We start from the raw sequence: 19038 nt of genomic DNA, 5'->3' as shown, positions 1-19038 counted from the left end.
GTCCAACTGCCTGCAACCACTTCTTTTGGGCATAATAAAATAAAATAATTTGATTCTGAACAAAGGCGATATATTTCATGATGAACCACTTTGACAAACATGGTTGTTCATTTTGTTTCTATTCATCTCTTAAACTGACAGCATTTACCCATGAATTCCGTTGCTTCAAGCAGTTCGTTTTAGATACCTTTCACTTCTTCCTCACACCTTCATTCGTGGCCGATGCTGTCACCCGCACGAATACCCGATTTCCCGTTCTGTTTATTCTCTCTTCATTCGTGCGCGCTTCAAAATGAACTTCTCTCACCAAAAATTATCGCTCCGCTTCCAGCGCCCTTTTTTGTCTCTTCCCGTTTCAAAGAAGAAGGGTTCATCCGTTAACTCGCCGCGTGTCTTCCGTCGTGCCCTTCTCTTCACAACATATGGTGCTGCTGCTGCTGGCCCTAGTTGGCTCGTCCATCGCTTCGTTTCGTTCATGCTCGTGTTGTCGTCCCGCCACAAACCTGTGTGCCTTCGTGTTTTTGGTTCTTTTCTCTGTGTTTGCTGCGGCACACGACCCCGTCGGCGCTTAGTTTACTCTGAACTTCGGTCGGTAGCGGACGCGTTTGTGGGAATCGTCGTCGCCGGAGTTGTAGTCGGGATTGCGGTCGAAAAGTCGAAGTCGAAGTAGCTGCGACCATCAGAAACTGGTTTTTGCTCTTGTGGCTGGAACGCGGTGTGTTGTCCCGGGGATCGCAGCAGGGTCCGGAACGTGTCGTCGTCGTCGGATTTGGTCCCGGTTCCGGGGTTGACCTCAGCGGCCAACGAACCGTGGAGAGGGTGGATGAGTGTATGTGTTGGGGTGTTTGCTAAAGTGTTAGCCCGAAGAAGCAACAGCCAAAGGTGGTCCTAACCGTGCTGGCAAAGAATGAAATTAATACCAGAAAGTCCCAAGTGATACACGGCAGTGGTCAACCGGAAAGTGTTGGTGTGAGTGTGACCAAAGTCGCGAAGAAAAACGGCCCAAGTACGTAGCAGAAGCAGCAGCAGCAGCTCCAACATCTTCCATTTCGGGAAGAGCGGGTTCAACAGCATTCACAGGAAACAAAATAGTTGTAACTTGGCTAAAAAGAGACCCAACGCTGTACGAAAGCAGCACGCGCACAGACAGACAGTGCACACACAGTCACAGAAAAACCTCGCTCGCATGGATTGGGTGTTTCTGGCTGAAACAAAGGCAAAACAGAAAGCAGAACTTGGAGCACTCTGCAGCAGTCCCAGCAGTTGTCAAAAATGGAAAAGAGATAAAACGGGAAACTAGCTTTTTTTTGGTGATAGTCCATTTGTCGGAGTTCATCAGTCCGACAGTTCAGCTAAGCCAACCGGGCCGGTGACCCGCTGTCAGTTGGCTGTCAGCCCTCGGGGTTGACCTTCCGGGGTCAGCCAGCACTGGACAACTGACATGCCTGGATAGCCCTTGGTGGCACAGGAGGACGAGCAAACTGTCACGAACTTATCGCCGTGGTTGGCTCGCGGCTGTAACATGCCAGAGTGCTGCCGTGTGACAGCTGATTGTCGGCTGGCCAGGGCCGGTTCTCTGAAGAGGCTCGTGGTTGGACGTGGTTTGAGGTGGTTAAAGGATTTATCCTGTACTTAAAGAGCAGTTATAATTGTTTGAAATTAAAAAAAAAATCATTTGGAAGGAATGTGCAGAAGTATATTTGAAACATAAGCCAGAATTAACAAAGCAGCGATGCGAAAATTTTGCCCAACCAACTCTGCATCGATGATTTGTCAGAGAAAATACACCGACTGATTTTTGGTGATTATTGTAGCGTAAATATGCCAACGTTGCGTTTGAATAATTTTGAACTTTTTGGAATCTCCCATCTAGAAACAGAAGTTGTGTCATATTGAGTACAGTAGCAAACTCCCACCTATGCGTTGTATTTCAGTGCATGATAGAACACTAAATTTCAGACTGTTTAAATGGTACGCATTGCAGGATTTTTGTTTGCATCAATAGATTTTTTTGCATCCATGAGGAATTACAAAAGTATCAAGGATGCATTACAATACATCGCTTTTTTATGTTGGGTGCATGGTTGAATTTTATTATTGTGAGTGAGATGAATGAATATTGCCGGAATTAATCAGAATTATCAGTTTACTTCAAATTAATGTTAGTATCGTTCAAAAATTCAGGTATTTTAAAAAGGACTAACTGAAGTTTTAAAACATAGCCTGACGCAAAACGTATGCAGTTTATTCGAAGATGTTTTTTTTTAATTTTGAATAAAAAGTGAAACAATGCACATTACAAAATTGTGCAAATTTTGATGGTGTAATTAGGAAGGATTAATATTACTTCTTTTCTGATGTAGTTTTATCTCAAGTAGGACTGAAAAAGTGGCATTACATAGAAACTTTCTACACTTACACTCAAATGCTATATTACCATGATTCTTTTATTGTATTTGGTAAAGATCAAATTGTCAAATAATTAAAATTATTGTGATATTACGGTCAGGTTTTGTGTTCAATAAAATGTGTTACGTTATCTAAATAAAGTGTAAATTTTAATCTTGTTAAGTGTAATTGTAATTTTCCACATTTATCGAGGTTAAATTCTATGGACATACTTTTTCCACCTTCCAAAATTAAACGTTTTTCACTAAGTTTTTTTATGTTATTAAACAGACTTTAGATAGACAATTAACCGGGACCGGAACCGTGGTGTAGGGGTAAGCGTGGTTGCCTCTCACCCAGTCGGCCTGGGTTTGATCCCAGAAGGTCCCGGTGGCAAATTTTGAGACGAGATTTGTCTGATCACGACTTCCGTCGGATGGGGAAGTAAATGTTGGCCCCGGTCTAACTTAGAGTTTAGGTCGATAGCTCAGTCCAGGTGTAGGTGTCGTCTCCCTGGGTCCTGCCTCGGTGGAGTCGCTGGTAGGTAGTTGGACTAACAATCCAAAGGTCGTCAGTTCGAATCCCGGGGTGGATGGAAGCTTAGGTGTAAAAAAAGGTTTGCAATTGCCTCAACAATCAAAAGTTTGGACATCTAGTTTCGAGTAGGAATCCCGTAATCGGGAACGCCAAGGCAATGCTGTAGAGCGAGTAATTTGATTTTTTGATAATAATTAAAATTAGAAATATCATAAGCTTGGTTAATTTTTTGAAATTTGCTTGTTTCATTTAGGGACAACCTCGTTGAAGGTTTTAAATAATATATTGAAAATAAGAATTACACAAATCAATTCAGTTTATTCACAGGTATTTTTTTGATATTGTGTGATTTCTTAATGAACTGTTACAAAACCAGGTTGAAGGATGAAAATATGCTAAAAAAAAAACAACTTTTCAACTAATTTTTAATCATATGTCCAAATAACTCCACAAAATATGCTCATATTACCCTACAAGACATGTAAAAATTACACAAACGGGTGTCCATTTTTCCCCCAACCAACAAATGTTGGGTATTTTGGACATTTTTTTAATTTTTCGATAAAAATGGGTTTTTTATCAAAACATTTCGAAGTGAATGACATTTTTCCATCAAATATGATCTCTAATACCATATGGTGCCACACACATTCTTTAAAAATATCTATACATTCCGTGGTAGAGCAATTTCCTTAGGGTGTCCCAATTACCTCACACTCCCCTACACAGCACAAAAATCCTGATAATGGTAAGGGGAAGCGTGAAAATAGTTTTGCGGACAATTCGAGTAATTTAGAAATTCCAGCGAAAATCCGTGAAATTTTGCAATTTGCTTAAATTAGTGCCGAGTAACAAAATTTAACAAAACTTTTAAATGTTTATTATAAATTTGTGTTGTTGAAAAGCTTGATATAAACTTTTTCCTATCAATTATAGGAAAACAAACATTTTAATAATATTATTACAACCATTTAGCAAAATACAAATGCTTTTAACACCTAAATAGTCATACAGTTCAGACACGTTTATTCGAAATTTGGAATATCCGAAAGCCTCGATTATCTGAAGTTCGATTATCCAAAGGTTTTGGACTTTTGGTAATCGAATCAATATATAGCATTTTAATTCTAACATTAACTAAGAGTTCCGTGACCCCATGAGTTGTTGTTTTTTATTTCAAAAACGTTACTTAATCCACCCTTAGGTGGTTGGTGCCTTCCTCAAATTTAGAGGGCAATGCTTTCCAAAATAGATACAAAAGGGCGGACCTTTCAGTGTTTTATCAATGCCATCAGATTGGGTTTTATCAATGCCATCAGATTCAGGGCACTTATGTGCTTATAACTTTTGATAGGGCTGTCAGATCTTCAATCTATTGAACTCGTTGAAAAGTTCTTCCAAATACCTTTCTAAAAATGTCTAGCATGACGGGGTTTCTTTCAAAAACCACCCTTTTTCAATCTTCCGGACTTTTGCTAAAATTGTTTTTTTCTGCATAACTTTTGAAGTCCTTAACTAAACTTTATAATTTTCAATAGCGACTTGTGGACCCCAAGACGAATCAAATGAGACCAAAACGGTCCAAATCGGTTCAGCCAGTGTCGAGATAACCCAAATTATTTTGATCAACATCTCACCACACACACAGACATTTGCTCAAAATTTTATTCAGAGTCGATATTTATACATGAAGGTGGATCTAGGAGGTCAAATTAAGAATTTCGTTTTTCGAGTGATTTTATAGCCTTTCTTCGGTAAGGTGAGGAAGGCAAAACATCAAACTTGCGGACACAATCCGCAGAATTTTTACTGTCAAAATAGACGTCAAACATTGTTGTAAATTATTCTCTAGACTGAACTTTAGGGGATGAACCAAATATTATATCGATTTTCCGTAGTTTTGAAGCTCTGTTTTATGTGGACCGTTAAGCTAGAAAATCAAATATAAGACAGCGAAGAATTTTTTTTTTGTCACTTGATTATCCAGATTGATTTTTTTCCAATGCCAAGGATAATTAAGGCTGGACTGTTTAAAACATTTGTGCAGTACAGCACTAATTCAATGGCTAGGCTGATCAAGGAGACCAGTGATGTAAAAAAATACAAATTTAAAAAAAAAGTTACTCTAACACAAGATTTTTTCTTAATTTATTTGTTTTTTATTTTTTATTTCTATTTGTTGAAATTGATGGAATATATCAACCATCGAGCTTTTTGGTTTCTCCAACTTGCCTTCAAGAAGGAAACATCCGGCAAATTGCTGCTTTTTTACTATCATTTAATAACGGCCATTTATAGCTTTTCAGGAATACAGAATTGATTTTTTTTTAATTTGTCCAAAATTATGAAGATTGCACTAAATAAAAAATGAAAAAAAGATCGTTGTCGTGATATCTTGTGTGAGATATTCAACAAGAAACCAAAAAAAACTTCGTGCCTTGTTGTCAAACTTCATATGAAACCTGTTGCAATCATGTCGTGCTATCTTGACACACCTTGAAAATTGTTGCAAGTGCAACAACTGGCCTAAGAGATTTCAGATCAGAACGCGTTTGACACACGTGCAAGCCTGACTACCGTAAACATGAAATTTTAACTCGAAACTCCGGCCACCAAATTTAAACAAACTTCGGGGCACCACACACGATACGATACGATAATATCAGTCACTTCATTTTCACCAAAACTCCCCGACCGAGCGCTTACTTAGTATTCGCTGAACAAACATTCAGATAATCTCTTGCACTCAATTCCAAACACACCAGCACCGACCGTGACGCGATCAATTCCGAGTTACCTCCCGATCGCACAAATCGATTCCAGGGGCGTGCAAGATTACTGTCATTACACCCTATGGCAAAACCTGTCAGGAGGTGTTGGTAGCGAAGGGGGAGAGGATGGTAATAACGTGCAAGTGTATCAACCAGAAAGTCATCCCAAACAAACGCTCCAATACACACAAAAACAAAAATTGGGTAGGGTCACCCTAACCCGGAACCTGGTCTCGAGACTTGCACACACACACACACACACACACGGTGCACTTCTACGCCCAGAAGAAAGGTGAATGTGAGTACATGTGTACGTGTGCATGTTTACTTTACGTTACGAGACATCACACTTTTATTTCGCTGTTGCACGCGCCTATCCCAAACTATGCTGAGCCGCAAGAATGTGTGCGTCGTTGTCGTCGGAGAATGTTTTATGCTGCTGCTCCGTCAGGGAAGGTGTGTATGTTGACGGTTACTCACACACAGAAACCCCAACCTAAAGTATTATTAGGGTGTGAGGAGAAGAGAGACCGCAGCAAAAAGGCAACAACAAAAACAACAACGACAGCAGCAGCAGCAAAGTCTCGAGTCTGTCGAGCGCAAATTCGACCAAGTGTTGGTGACTTGGGCCAAGTTTTTTTTTTGCCATGCCATGTCGATGAAGATGAAAACCACGGCGTGGTGATATTGGTGATGCTGCTGCGGGGGATCATCGGAGCGGCTGTTGAGAAGCAGAAATTGGACGATCCGGGAAATGGCAGAAAAAAAACTGGTCATTACTGTGGAGCGGCCTGATGGTAATAATTTAGAGGCGGCAGTTTGTTAGTTGATCGGCGGTTAGAACGTTTGGAGCCTTAATTAACTTGTTTGAGAATGGCGAGATGGGAATCAACGGAGGATGTGAAAATTTCTTAATCAGGCGACTCGAATTGGATACGAATATATTTCAACAGTCAAAAAATTAAACAAAAGACAATTTAGAAATAACTTTTAAAAATAAAATGATTGGCCAGAAGCCATCGTGGTAATTCAACATAAAGACTTTATTGTGTTAATTGAAAACATTAAAATATAGTCATAATATTGAAGACCTGTATTTATACAATCCCGCCCGTGTGGATCAATCGGACCGCGCACTGAACTCACAATCCAGAGGTCGCTGGTTCGAATCCCGCGGCGGGCGCTCTAAAAATTCTTTGTGTAAATATGGGTATCCGGCGCCGTCGCTCCGTGCCGTACTCAAAACACTTAGGAGCCCAGGGCGGCGAAGTCCTTGTAGTTAAAAGGAAGACACTAGTGGTTGGTACTAGCAATGGTGGCCGACAGCTATAAAGTCAACTTCGTTTTTTGTATTTATACAATAACGAAAAGATTGTATAAAGCTTAAAAAAAAATATTTTTTTTAATAAAAAAAAACTTTATTTATTTCCATCAAAACCAATTTTCCATCAGAATTTAAAAAACGTTAGAAACTATTTCCATAATAATAGCTACTAAATAAACTAACAAAATTTGTTGAAAACTTCTTCTTGAGGTATTTTTGAGAATCAGTATGATTCCATACCGTTCTGTTTGTATATAATTCGTATTTTTCATTTGGCAAATCAAATATCAACCTACCAGTTTATCAATGTCACCCAAGTTTACGGTACATAAGTTTGTAACATGGTTGCATAAAAAAGTTGTCTAGACAAAGCTTTTTTTGAGTAATTTATGATTTATCTTAAGTCACTTAATTCATGCAAAAAATATGCGATGAGAATATCGTCACTAACGGTTACGGTGATTTTAGTTTCAATCTAAATGTACCTTTTTCAAACAGATCGATCAAAAATTTAGCTTATTCGGGATTTGAATGTTCTGGTTAGTGTAAGCATATTAAATATTAAAAAAATAACAATATTTGTTTCAAATGTATTATCTTAAAGGTCCAATGCAAAATTTATTCAAAGAGTTTGCCATAAAAATTTCCTTAACTTACTGCCCAAGGTCATTTTTTGCAACTTTTGTTCAATGAAAAACTTTGCTTCTCTTGTTTTATTTTTAAAATTTTAATATGCTTTTATTTTGGTATTTGGTTTATTCTTCCACCTTCTAGCATTACATTTTGACTTAATATTTTTTCATGTTTTTACAGTCACTTTTTCGTTTTTTGCTTGTTTTTCACATTTTCCCGAGCAGACGGAAATAACTTGAGAATAACATTTTTTGATAATTGAAAATACTGGGCCAATAACATTTTATGTTATTTATAACAAGATTTGTTATTCGTCGTTATGATTTTTTTTTGTTATTGGATTGTTATTGTAATAACAGACTTATAACACTTTTGGTAATTCTTCGTACAAAACCTTGTTATTATATTTTGTTATGATAACATAAACTGTTAATAAACTCTTATGCAAAAAAAATATTTTTAAAGAAGATTCCATAACACTTTCTGTTATTTGTTATTGTTATTGAAATGGCATAAATTTTGTTATTACCGTCTGCCCGGGATGCTTTAAAATGGCACCATTATCATTTGTATTGTAAATTAATGCGTAGAGGCATAGTCTGGGACACAACCAAAATGACTGCATAATTCTTTTTTACTTAAAATGTATTTAATGTTAGTCAAAAACACAGCCAACGTTTACCCCTTAAAAATTACAACAAAGGCACATAAAACAAATCAAACATCCAACCCGAAAAATTTCCAATGACATTCAATGTTTAAAAATCGGTTGAAGAATGGATTTCAGGCATTTTTTAAAGATCATGCGGGGATTGGCTTTAAAAAATGCGGGGTTGGCATTAAAAAATAAACGATTGCAAAAATCATCCAATATCGGAGCAAAATTAAAAAAAAATGCAATCTATAAGAAAGATATCGTATAACGTTTATCTTTGCATTTACTTAAAAATTTAGATTTTTGAGGCAGATCGGAAAAAGGTCTATCAAAAATCGTTCTCCATAAAATTTCGAAAATTTGTCAATTTTTGACAAATTGTAATAATATTTATATAATGTTTGAAGCATTTTTTAACAGTGTTGAAAACCATGTTTGTAATTTTATTTTTTATTAATTTTTTTCCTCTCAATCTCAACCGAGGGATAGAATTTCAGTTACAATTCATAATAGCCTAAATGATTTAAGAAATATAATGTGTATTGACTTGAACAATAAAGATCACACAAATAAAAAACAATCAATTTGCCTGGAGAGCATTTCCTCAAATCTTTTTCTATGATTTATAAAGTAAGTTGTCCTTATTAGCCTTTAATGTTATTTTCTGAACATTACAGAAAATATATTTTCAGATAAAAACATTGTATATGAGGTTTTTTTGTACAGTGAAATCTATGAACAATTTATTTTCATATTTTTAACACTTAAGTAGCGAAAAATTAATGAGTATTTAAAACTTTTTCCGTATTTCTTCGATGAAAAATATGATACTTTTCGAAAATTTTAGAACGCCATTGAATCGGGCGTACAATTTTTCATAAAAGTCGCTTTGACACCAAATTTTCAAATCATCACCATTTCAGGATGCAAATTATTGAAAAACACGACTTTTTCGAATGTTTTAAAAATGGCGAGATATCAAAAAAATTTGCCAAATCCAAGAGGTGTCGGGGCAACTTTTTTCTGATTTCGTAGGAATTAGCAGAGAATGAGATGGATTATAACAAAAAGTATGATAACCTAAACTTTTTACTTATTTGTTTCAATCGGGACAAAAATAAAACGAAAAAAAGCTGGAAAAACTTTTTGCCTCGAGACTTTCATCACTTCACTTATCACTAAAATGGGCCAGAAGTCCAATGTTCCGTTCTAGTTTAGTGCAAAATCCATTGATTCATTTGAACACGTGAAATGGGAAATTCGCTCTCTATTAGAATCGTTGAGCAAACCGAAATAGCTATCTAACCGCAATTTGGTTAAAGACGATAAAATGAAGTGTGCTTTAAGTCAAGCACATTGAATTCATATTACCAATTTTTTCTGGTATCCGCTGGTCTCGTTTAGTTGAAGATAGTTTCCAGTCCTTACTTTAGCTGAATTCGTTTCTAGAAAACAGATTTAAAAAGTAAAACAACATTATAATTTAACTTACACGGAAAAAAAACAATTCTCGAAATCGTGAATTAAATTCACGAATGCGAGAACCACGAAGGAATACATGCACGTTTATAGTGCAAATGCACCATACTCATGAATGAATTCCTTCGTGGTTCTCACATTCGTGAACTTAATTTAACAGTGTAGAAAAATTATAATTTTGGAGGTTGAAAATAAGATTGTTGAAAATTTCCTTTTTCGATGTAATTTCCCGTCAACTGATGCAAATATGAAAGTGGGAGACGTAAATTTATTCATTTTTCTTTTACACAAAAAAAAATCAATCAGAAACAGTCTAACTTTGGTTTCACGTGTAATCCATTGCATTCGTTGAACGTGCTCTGACTCAGAACTCTACGCAGTTAAACTGCCTGTTTAAGTCCGACTCATGAACTTCGTGCCCAACGACGTTCAGCGCCAACTCGTTGCCGTCGGTCTTCAGAGTCTCCGCCACAAGCTGGTCCCGTAACGAGCCGTCTCTTTTGCCTCGTCTGACCACTTCTTCAACTCCTGTTCCCTACCGCTGCCAGCAGTTTCGCAGCGTTTGGATTGAGTTATTTAGTCTTCTGCTTCCTTTTGTTTACGTTCCGCGGAGTTGGTTTTCGCACCGTCGCGAATGCCACAACAGACGGGCCTTGGTTTTGATGAAAACGCTTCCCCGCGGCGGCGAGCGCTGCCAGAGCCGAGCTTCCTACGCCTCACCGCACCCGACGGGATGACCGAAGGGTCGATTTGAGCTTGGTGATCCCGTCGGCACATGGTTGGAGCACGGGGCGAGTGTTTTGAAGCTGGAAATGGTTTGCTGAGAAGATCATTTTTTTCTAGCATTAAGTTTTTTGTTTTATTTTATAATTAATCAACTATTTAAAAGAAATTTGATTCTCCAAATAAATAAATAAATGAATGGAATTTTTGTTAACACTGGAACGCCCAACGCATGTCCAACTTACACGAACGCCCAAGCCTCCCAAAAAAGGTGGAACGGTAACTTCAACTCGCTGGTTCTCGGGCATTACTCAACCAATTGGAACGATTCTTGTTTCCAGTGATTTGTAAGAATCTCTAGATGATCCTAAAATTTTGCAGAACTTGATTTGAACAAATCTGTAATTTCTGCGACCGAAAACATCGTTCCACCTTTTTCAAAAAGGCTGCCTCCGCGGAATTTTTGGCGAATTTTTTTTTTCACGCGAAAAAAAAAAGTTGGAACGATGTTTTTGATCACAAAATTTACAGATTTGATCAAATTAAGTTCTGCAAAGTTCTAGAATCATCTAGACATCCTAACAAATCACTGGAAAGAAGAATCATCTTGATTGGTTGAGTTATGCCCGAGAACCATTGCGTTGAAGTTACCGTTCCAACTTTTTTGGAGCCTTGGGCGTTGGAATGTTTTAATAAATTATTGTGAAAACGAAGATGGAGGTGAAGTCCTAGCTAAAATCAAACCTGATATCTGTTCTGTTTATAAGTTTTAAAATCAATTTCTCAATAAAAAAACAAATTTTAAAAAAATGTTGCCACTAATAAATATGTCCATGTTAAAAAGTTTTTCATTTTTGTAAAATTACGAAATTTTAGAGAACGAGAACATTAAGCCTATTTCAATTTAGTATTGGGGTAATTCTCTACCAACTCACACGAAATCGAGAAAATTTGCCCCGACCCCTCTTCGATTTGCGTGAAACTTTGTCCTAAGGGGTAACTTTTGTCCCTGATCACGAATCTGAGGTCCGTTTTTTGATATCTCATGACGGAGGGGCGGTACGACCCCTTCCATTTTTGAACATGCGTAAAAAGAGGTGTTTTTCAATAATTTTCAGCCTGAAGTACATTAAATTTCCCATAAAATGACATGATAATATTGTTATTAAAAATATATATTATTAGTGGAGCGTTCAGCAAAACAATTAATTTATTTGTATTTTTTTATTTAAAATTTCGCCAGATCATGTTAAGCTCAATTATTTTAGAATAAATTCATAATTTTACCTACATTTAAAAATTTCACTGATTTTTACACAAAATTTATGTTAGTTTTACTTATAATTGCAACTTCAGCTCAGTAGTTTCAATACAAATAATATTGCCTAAATGGACATACAAATTAACAAAAGAAATAGAAACCCAGTAATTGTATTTAAACAGCAGATCTTAATTAGATAAAAAATAATATCATGTGGACCATGAACTCTCAACAACATGTTGATTTGGTCAAAATCCAAAATCAATAATGGTGACTTACAGTTGAGAATAAACCTAACCAATTACACTTTTCTGTAGTGATTTGTATACTCAATGTGCCCAGAATCATTTTTCAAAAAAGAATTCATCAAAATAATGATCTGAATATCAAAAACGTTGCGGTTTTTTTTTTGGAAAGAGGATGTGCAATTTTACCATTTCCAATAAAAACCTTATAACTTTTTTCCCTTATTTCCAATTAATTTGCATGCTTCAGGAAAAATGTTCCCTGAGTAATTTACTATGAGAAATGATATGATCTGAACCATAAATCATGACCATGTGGACTTATAACATTACTAAATTGAAATAGGCGAAATTTCCTCACATAGGAAAAAAGTTCAAAAAATTCAAACGAGGATAACTTTAATTTTTCCCGTCCACAGATTTTCATTCACCCCGCAAATTAACGAGGATGTTCCACTCTTTCATATTTTTTTTTCAAATAAAAAAAAATCATGGGTTGTTGCAAGAAATGCTTCTCTTTAATCTTCAAACATTCAACCGATGCGTTCGACAACTCAATTCCCACTCAACGCACCCCATTGTACTCGCTGGCAGCGCACGATCTTCAATCAAATTTCCCCGACAACGATCCGTATAATGAGTACAAACAGATTTTGCCGCCACCGCCGCCGTCCACGTCTGAAGTGGTCATAAATCTTCCGGTCCTCTGGTGGCCACTACACACAACTGCTCAGCGGAGCCTCAAACAACAACTACAGCAAGATTCTCCACACTTCAAGTCCTTTATCCTTGGCCGCCGCCGTCTAGCGATAGATCATCGTTACGACTCTAATAATTAGTCGCAACATGATGAAAAGCTTCCGTCGGCCCTTCTTGGCTGAGGATGGACTTTGTTGTTGCCCTCAAGTACCATCGAAGGCATAATTAAGATTTATTTTGTTTTATGTTTTGCCGAATTCTTGTATGTCCCATGGAACTTTTTGTTTTTGCTTGAGTTGTCATCTTCCTTGTTGGCAGCCTCCTCAACTGCACCGACAACCGGGGACAGTTTGCAAAATTAAGCGGGACGGGACAACACTAGCACTACAGTAGTAGATTCCTGGGCCAAGATAAAGTGATTGACTTCACTGCTCATGGCAGCACTGCTTCCACCAAAAAGGATGAGAGAAAACATTGAGGCTGTGTTGGAAAAACAAAACTCGTCATTTTTTTAAAAACTTTTTTTGCCTCATTGCAACATAAATAAAAAAAACAATAATTTTATAACCAATTTTAATATGCAACAAATTTACTACAGACTTTTGACCATTTGAAACCCACTGTTGTACCACCGCGGTGCACCGTATCGGAACCTCCTGAAAAAAAAAAAAAGAAATGAGCTGAGGACACTCTGCATTTTTTGTCTCTGGTCCAAACTCCTGGCGAAAACACAAATTTGTGTGCCGCTCTGTCTCGGTGGCGAAGCCTAATTAAGTTTTCATTAAGATGTTTATTTTCTCGCCGAGCTCGAGTTTTCTTTGCTTTAAGAGTTGCATTCTCACAATTATGGGGCGTTTCGTCTCCCGGGATGCGGTTTCCGGCTCTAGAGATGCAACTTGGCGGGCCCTGCCAGTGAAAGTGGTGTAGCACCAGGAAGGAAATTTAATTAGCCCCAGTAAGGAGACGGTAATTAGCTCAAGAATTTGGCACGGGCAAGGAGATTAATTTTGCGTTTTTTTTAAAGAAAATTTAAGTTTTCAAGGGAACCAGCATTCATCTGCACAGGAGCTTCATGTCATCGCATTGAGGATGCAACTTTTTTTAAATGTTGAAATTGCATTGGTGTCGAAATCACAAGTTTTATTAATTTTTCTCAGTTTTCAAAACAGAATTAATGAGATTTTTTAAACTGAAATTTAGTTATTAACTTTTCACTATATTTAAAAATCGAAAAACAGCATATATTTCACTGAAATCAAACTTTCGGTGGCTATGAGCATGAGCATGAGCATGAGAGACCACCCATGGTTGTCCTTCTCCGTTGCTGAACAGGACCGTAATATCCTATCAACACAACCGGTCATACGCTTCAACGATCAAATAATGTTTCCCTTATCAACAGCATTCATGAATGCGCTGAAAAGATAAAACATCACGGTCATCAAAACTAGAGCCGTTGCTAATAGGAAACAGTCATTGGCCACCAACGGCGCCCGCCATGTCAGTTTGTAGATCTCGAGGGAACGGGACGGGAATGTTAGTTAGCACAGGCTGCTACCAAGGGTGGGTTCTATACGATATCCACACCCCCGCGTGTGCCGGAAAACTACTTCTACTTGGGATTTTGTTAGTGGGAAAGGGTAATGGCCAGGATTCATCATAGAGGATGATGATGTGGCCCAATAATCAATGAATTTCGTTGAGTGATAGGGTGATGTATTATGTATTCTCAAGGCAAACAATCGGATGATGCGGATGAGACCATTCCCGGTTATTTGGTGTTGAGTTTAGCACAAATGATTTAATCTTAGACAGCCGGCTGTGGAAAGATAGAATCAAAATTGTGTGTGATTAAAAGGTGAAATATTATACTCAGCGTAACACATTTACGTAGAGTTGACCTGAGACTATTTATACTTTTAAGTTTTTATAAGATGAGCGACCAATTAATTACTGATGAGTTATGAGTTATCTGAAGGACTTGAACAATCGCGTTGAAACAATATTTGTCACCGTGCTTTACGAGCTATAATGCTAAAATGTGATTTCGCGGGAAACGAAAGGTCAAATATAATTTATGTTAACGCAATTAAGAACGAATCTTCCCATGAAACAATCGCAAATCATAGAACAAAGAAACTCGACTGACTAACGAGAAAGACGATCGTGATATTTGTACTTTACAATCTAATTAAGAAGAAAAAAAAGCCACGTCAATAGAAAGGAATAGACAAACATACAGGTAACCACAAAACGGACTGCCTCAACTGTCATCGTGACAACCAGAGCAAGCCGCATATTCACACACACACACGCGCGCACTCACCCGACAAACTCACCGACGACGAACGACGCGAAAAAACATGCGATCCGTCGGACAGGCATCGCAAAACGGACTGGCTCAACTGTCATTTTTCTACCAGAGCCAGCCGCACCTTCACACACACACACGCGCGCACTCACCCGACAAACTCACCGACGACGAACGACGCGAAAAAACATGCGATCCGACAGACAGGCATCGCAAAACGGACTCTGAAATCAAACTTTCGGTGGCTATATCTTGAAAACGAGGCACAAAAAAGTAAAGTAAAGTAAAGGGGTAATTCTACGCCAACTCACACAGCAGTTGCCCCGACCCCTCTTCGATTTGCGTGAAACTTTGTCCTTAGGGGTAACTTTTGTCCCTGATCACGAATCCGAGGTCCGTTTTTTGATATCTCGTGACGGAGGGGCGGTACGACCCCTTCCATTTTTGAACATGCGAAAAAAGAGGTGTTTTTCAATAATTTGCAGCCTGAAACGGTGATGAGAAAAAAATTTGAAGTCAAAGGGACTTTTATGTAAAATTAGACGCCCGATTTGATGGCGAACTCAGAATTCCGAAAAAACGTATTTTTCATCGCAAAAACACTAAAAAAGTTTTAAAAATTCTCCCATTTTCCGTTACTCGACTGTAAAATTTTTTGAAACATGTCATTTTATGGGAAATTTAATGTGCTTTTCGAATCTACATTGGGTCATTTTTTCATTTAGAACAAAATTTTTCATTTTAATATTTCGTGTTTTTTTTCTAACTTTTCAGGGTTAGTTTTTAGAGTGTAACAATGTTTTACAAAGTTGTAGAGCAGACAATTACACAAATTTTAATATATTGACATAAGGGGTTTGCTTATAAACATCACGAGTTATTGCGATTTTACGAAAAAAAAAGTTTTGAAAAAGTTGGTCGTCGCCGATCATGGCCGTTAGTCATCCGCGACAGACACGGACGACGAAACAAAGAGAAACGCAAAAAGTAACTTTTTCAAAACTTTTTATCGTAAAATCGCGATAACTCGTGATGTTTATACGCAAACCCCTTATGTCTATGTATCAAAATTTTTATAATTATCTGTTCTACAACTTTGTAGAACATTGTTATACTCTAAAAAATAACCCTGCAAAGTTAGAAAAAACACGAAATTTTAAAATGAAAAATTTTGTTCTACGGTCTTTGGTAAACGTAGATTCGAAAAGTACATTAAATTTCCCATAAAATGACATGTTCCAAAAATTTTTACAGTCGAGTAATGGAAAATGGGAGAATTTTTAAAAAAATTTTAGTGTTTTTTTTCGATGAAAAATACGTTTTACGGAATTCTGAGTACGCCATCAAATCGGGCGTCTAATTTTACATAAAAGTCCCTTTGACACCAAATTTCTATCTCATCACCATTTCAGGCTGCAAATTATTGAAAAACACCTCCTTTTTCGCATGTTCAAAAATGTAAGGGGTCGTACCGCCCCTCCGTCACGAGATATCAAAAAACGGACCTCGGATTCGTGATCAGGGACAAAAGTTACCCCTTGAGACAAAGTTTCACGCAAATCGAAGAGGGGTCGGGGCAACTTTTCCCGATTTCGTGTGAGTTGGTAGAGAATTACCCAAAGTAAAGTTCTTTTCGATTGCAAATTCAAATTTACATAAAAGAGTGGTCAAAAAAATGTTGTATGAAGTTTCTTTTTTTCCAAAAATCACTTTTTTCAAAAATTTATAACTCGACACTAAATTTTTGACCATACTTCTCAATGGCTCAAAAGTAGCGGGGCTTGGTTCCCCTAAAACATATAAAAAAAAATCTCGAATATAAAAAGAATATCAATTCAGTATTTGTTAAAAAAAGAATATACAAATCGCCTAAAAAAATCCGTGTAGATATTTTTTCCGAATAATCCTCATCAATCAATCCACCTACAACTTTCCTGAAGACACCAAATTGATCAGAAAATTCCTTCAAAGGTTACAGATTTTCTAATATGTTGCACGTTACGTGGCGGAAAAATTGCGAAAGGGTGCACAGCGCAATAAGTCTTACTCAAAATTCCTAGAAAACGTTTTTTTTTGTGAAAACAAGTAAAAATAGTTTTGAAATAGGAATTACCCAGGATGGTAATTTTGCCACATTGAACAACATTTTTTACAAAAAAACGTGTTTTTTTTTTTGTATTCTTGCAAGGTTATTTAAAGAGTTTACTAATGTTCTACAAACTTGTAAAACAGACTTACAGTGCATAAGTCACAAAACCGTTAAAAGAGTAATTCATACGCAAAATTTGCTGAACTTGATTTTTAGTTTAGTTTATTTTTGCGACTCCGTCGTGAAACTACTTACTTTTCCTGTCATTCTCGAGCGACGAAATGGCCAACTTGTCTTTACCAAAAATAGCAGAATGGAAAATTAATACCTTTCCATAACAGTGCCGGAAAGTAAAATTTTGAAATATTTTTTTGTTTTGATCGATGAGTTTACTTAGCACATGGATGTTTGGCAGAAAATTCTATCCAAAAAGCGTTTTTCGGAAATGCAAAATGAAAATGTTGTAAGCAACTCGTTGCAAAACTTGATTTTTTCAGCACCGAGCGTCCAATTTTACAAATGAGTCCCTTGGACTCCGAATGTCTATCTACAAAGAACTGTCTTAATACAAAACCAGACAAATTAAAGGAGTCTTACCGCCCTTGACCCTTGATATCGGAAAAAAGAACTCGGATGTTAAAAAATAACAAAATAAAAAAAACATAAATTAATATTGTTTTGGGAGATGCATTATCAAAATCGTTTTGTTTTTTTTCCATCAAAGCTGCTGTTTCTGGAATAAAAATAGTGATTTTATACCGAAAATCACCAAAATACCGACAAATTTCGCGAAATTTTCCAGTAGAACCATGTTTTGACCACAAACACTTTGATTGAAAATTGAAAACTAGATGTTTTCAAACCCATTTATGACAAGCACTGCAAATGGACTGGACTGCATTTTCGAAAAAATAAAACGAAATCTTCGCCAAGTACCTGCTGAATGCTGTGGGCACCAACTTCCCGAAAAGGACCAGACCCCCAAAGCAACCTCCGCAACTAACAAAACGAAAACGCTTTCATTTTTCAGCACAATCCGTCGTCACCAAGGAAGTAGCCGCCCATGTGAAATGCGTTCAAAACATCGATAAATGTGCGCCGGGCATCAATTATAAATTTCCCCTCCGGAGTGAGTTTGTGTAGGGGGGGTTCGGAAAAGTTTGCAAAAATATATGTATTAAATTTTGCACTCACAAAAGGAAGAAAGAAAAAAAGAGCAGCGAATCGAGAAAGTATGTAAATTATTCCTTGTGTTTTTGGGGGAAAGTTTGTGTTTTGTTGTTTTATTTCGGGTCGAGGACGGGATCCTCACACATATGAACCCCCGGGACGCCCCGGAAGGAGAACGGAGGAAGGAGTCCACAGTAAACCGGGGGTTGAATTTATGAATCTTTGGGGAATTCCCATCGGAAATTGAATATATTTGGCGCGCCCAAATTTGCAAGTTATTTGTGCAACCCTAGCGATGAATAAATCAGGAGGGGTGGCGGTGGCCGGGCTGCCACTGCTGGGTTCGATCCTGGTTCTGCTGCTGTTGTCCAGTGGGATGGTACGAGCGGACTACGAAAATACCTGGAACTTTTACTACGAGCAGCCCTGCTGTGGAGGAAGTTCGAGCGGCGGTGCACAGCATCACCTCAGGCATCACAGGGGTAAGTAAGTTAATGGCTCATCGGAAAAAAAGTTCATCGGATTAAGTGGATTATTTGTGTGTTTTAAAGTGTAATTAAAAATAAGGGAAAAATCATTTTTGATACTATCCTTACATAGAATTCACTGGAAGGGAAAGTATTTTTTTTTTCACGGCTGAATAATCAAATTTCACGGCAATTTGCATATTTGCGCTGTTTCAACAATTTAGAGCAAAAATGATCGTATTCCAAGATCAGGGATATTTGGACAGATTATTTCTGACATGAAAAA

General features: G+C 37.3%; 1 protein-coding gene across 1 annotated transcript in view; it reads left to right on the top strand.

Moving 5' to 3' along the window:
• The first annotated feature begins 567 nt into the window (after positions 1 to 567).
• The window catches only part of LOC120412892 (semaphorin-2A), a 142155-nt gene continuing 123684 nt past the window's right edge, over positions 568 to 19038 (top strand). The window contains exons 1-2 of the mRNA XM_039573522.2: positions 568 to 1006; positions 18146 to 18767. Coding sequence (XP_039429456.1) covers positions 18581 to 18767 — 187 coding nt within the window. The 5' untranslated portion in view covers positions 568 to 1006; positions 18146 to 18580. The remainder of the gene's footprint in view (positions 1007 to 18145; positions 18768 to 19038) is intronic.

The sequence above is a fragment of the Culex pipiens genome, chromosome 3 (assembly GCF_016801865.2).
Source record: "Culex pipiens pallens isolate TS chromosome 3, TS_CPP_V2, whole genome shotgun sequence".
Classification (NCBI taxonomy): domain Eukaryota; kingdom Metazoa; phylum Arthropoda; class Insecta; order Diptera; family Culicidae; genus Culex; species Culex pipiens.
This window is presented reverse-complemented; position numbering and strand designations above follow the sequence as displayed.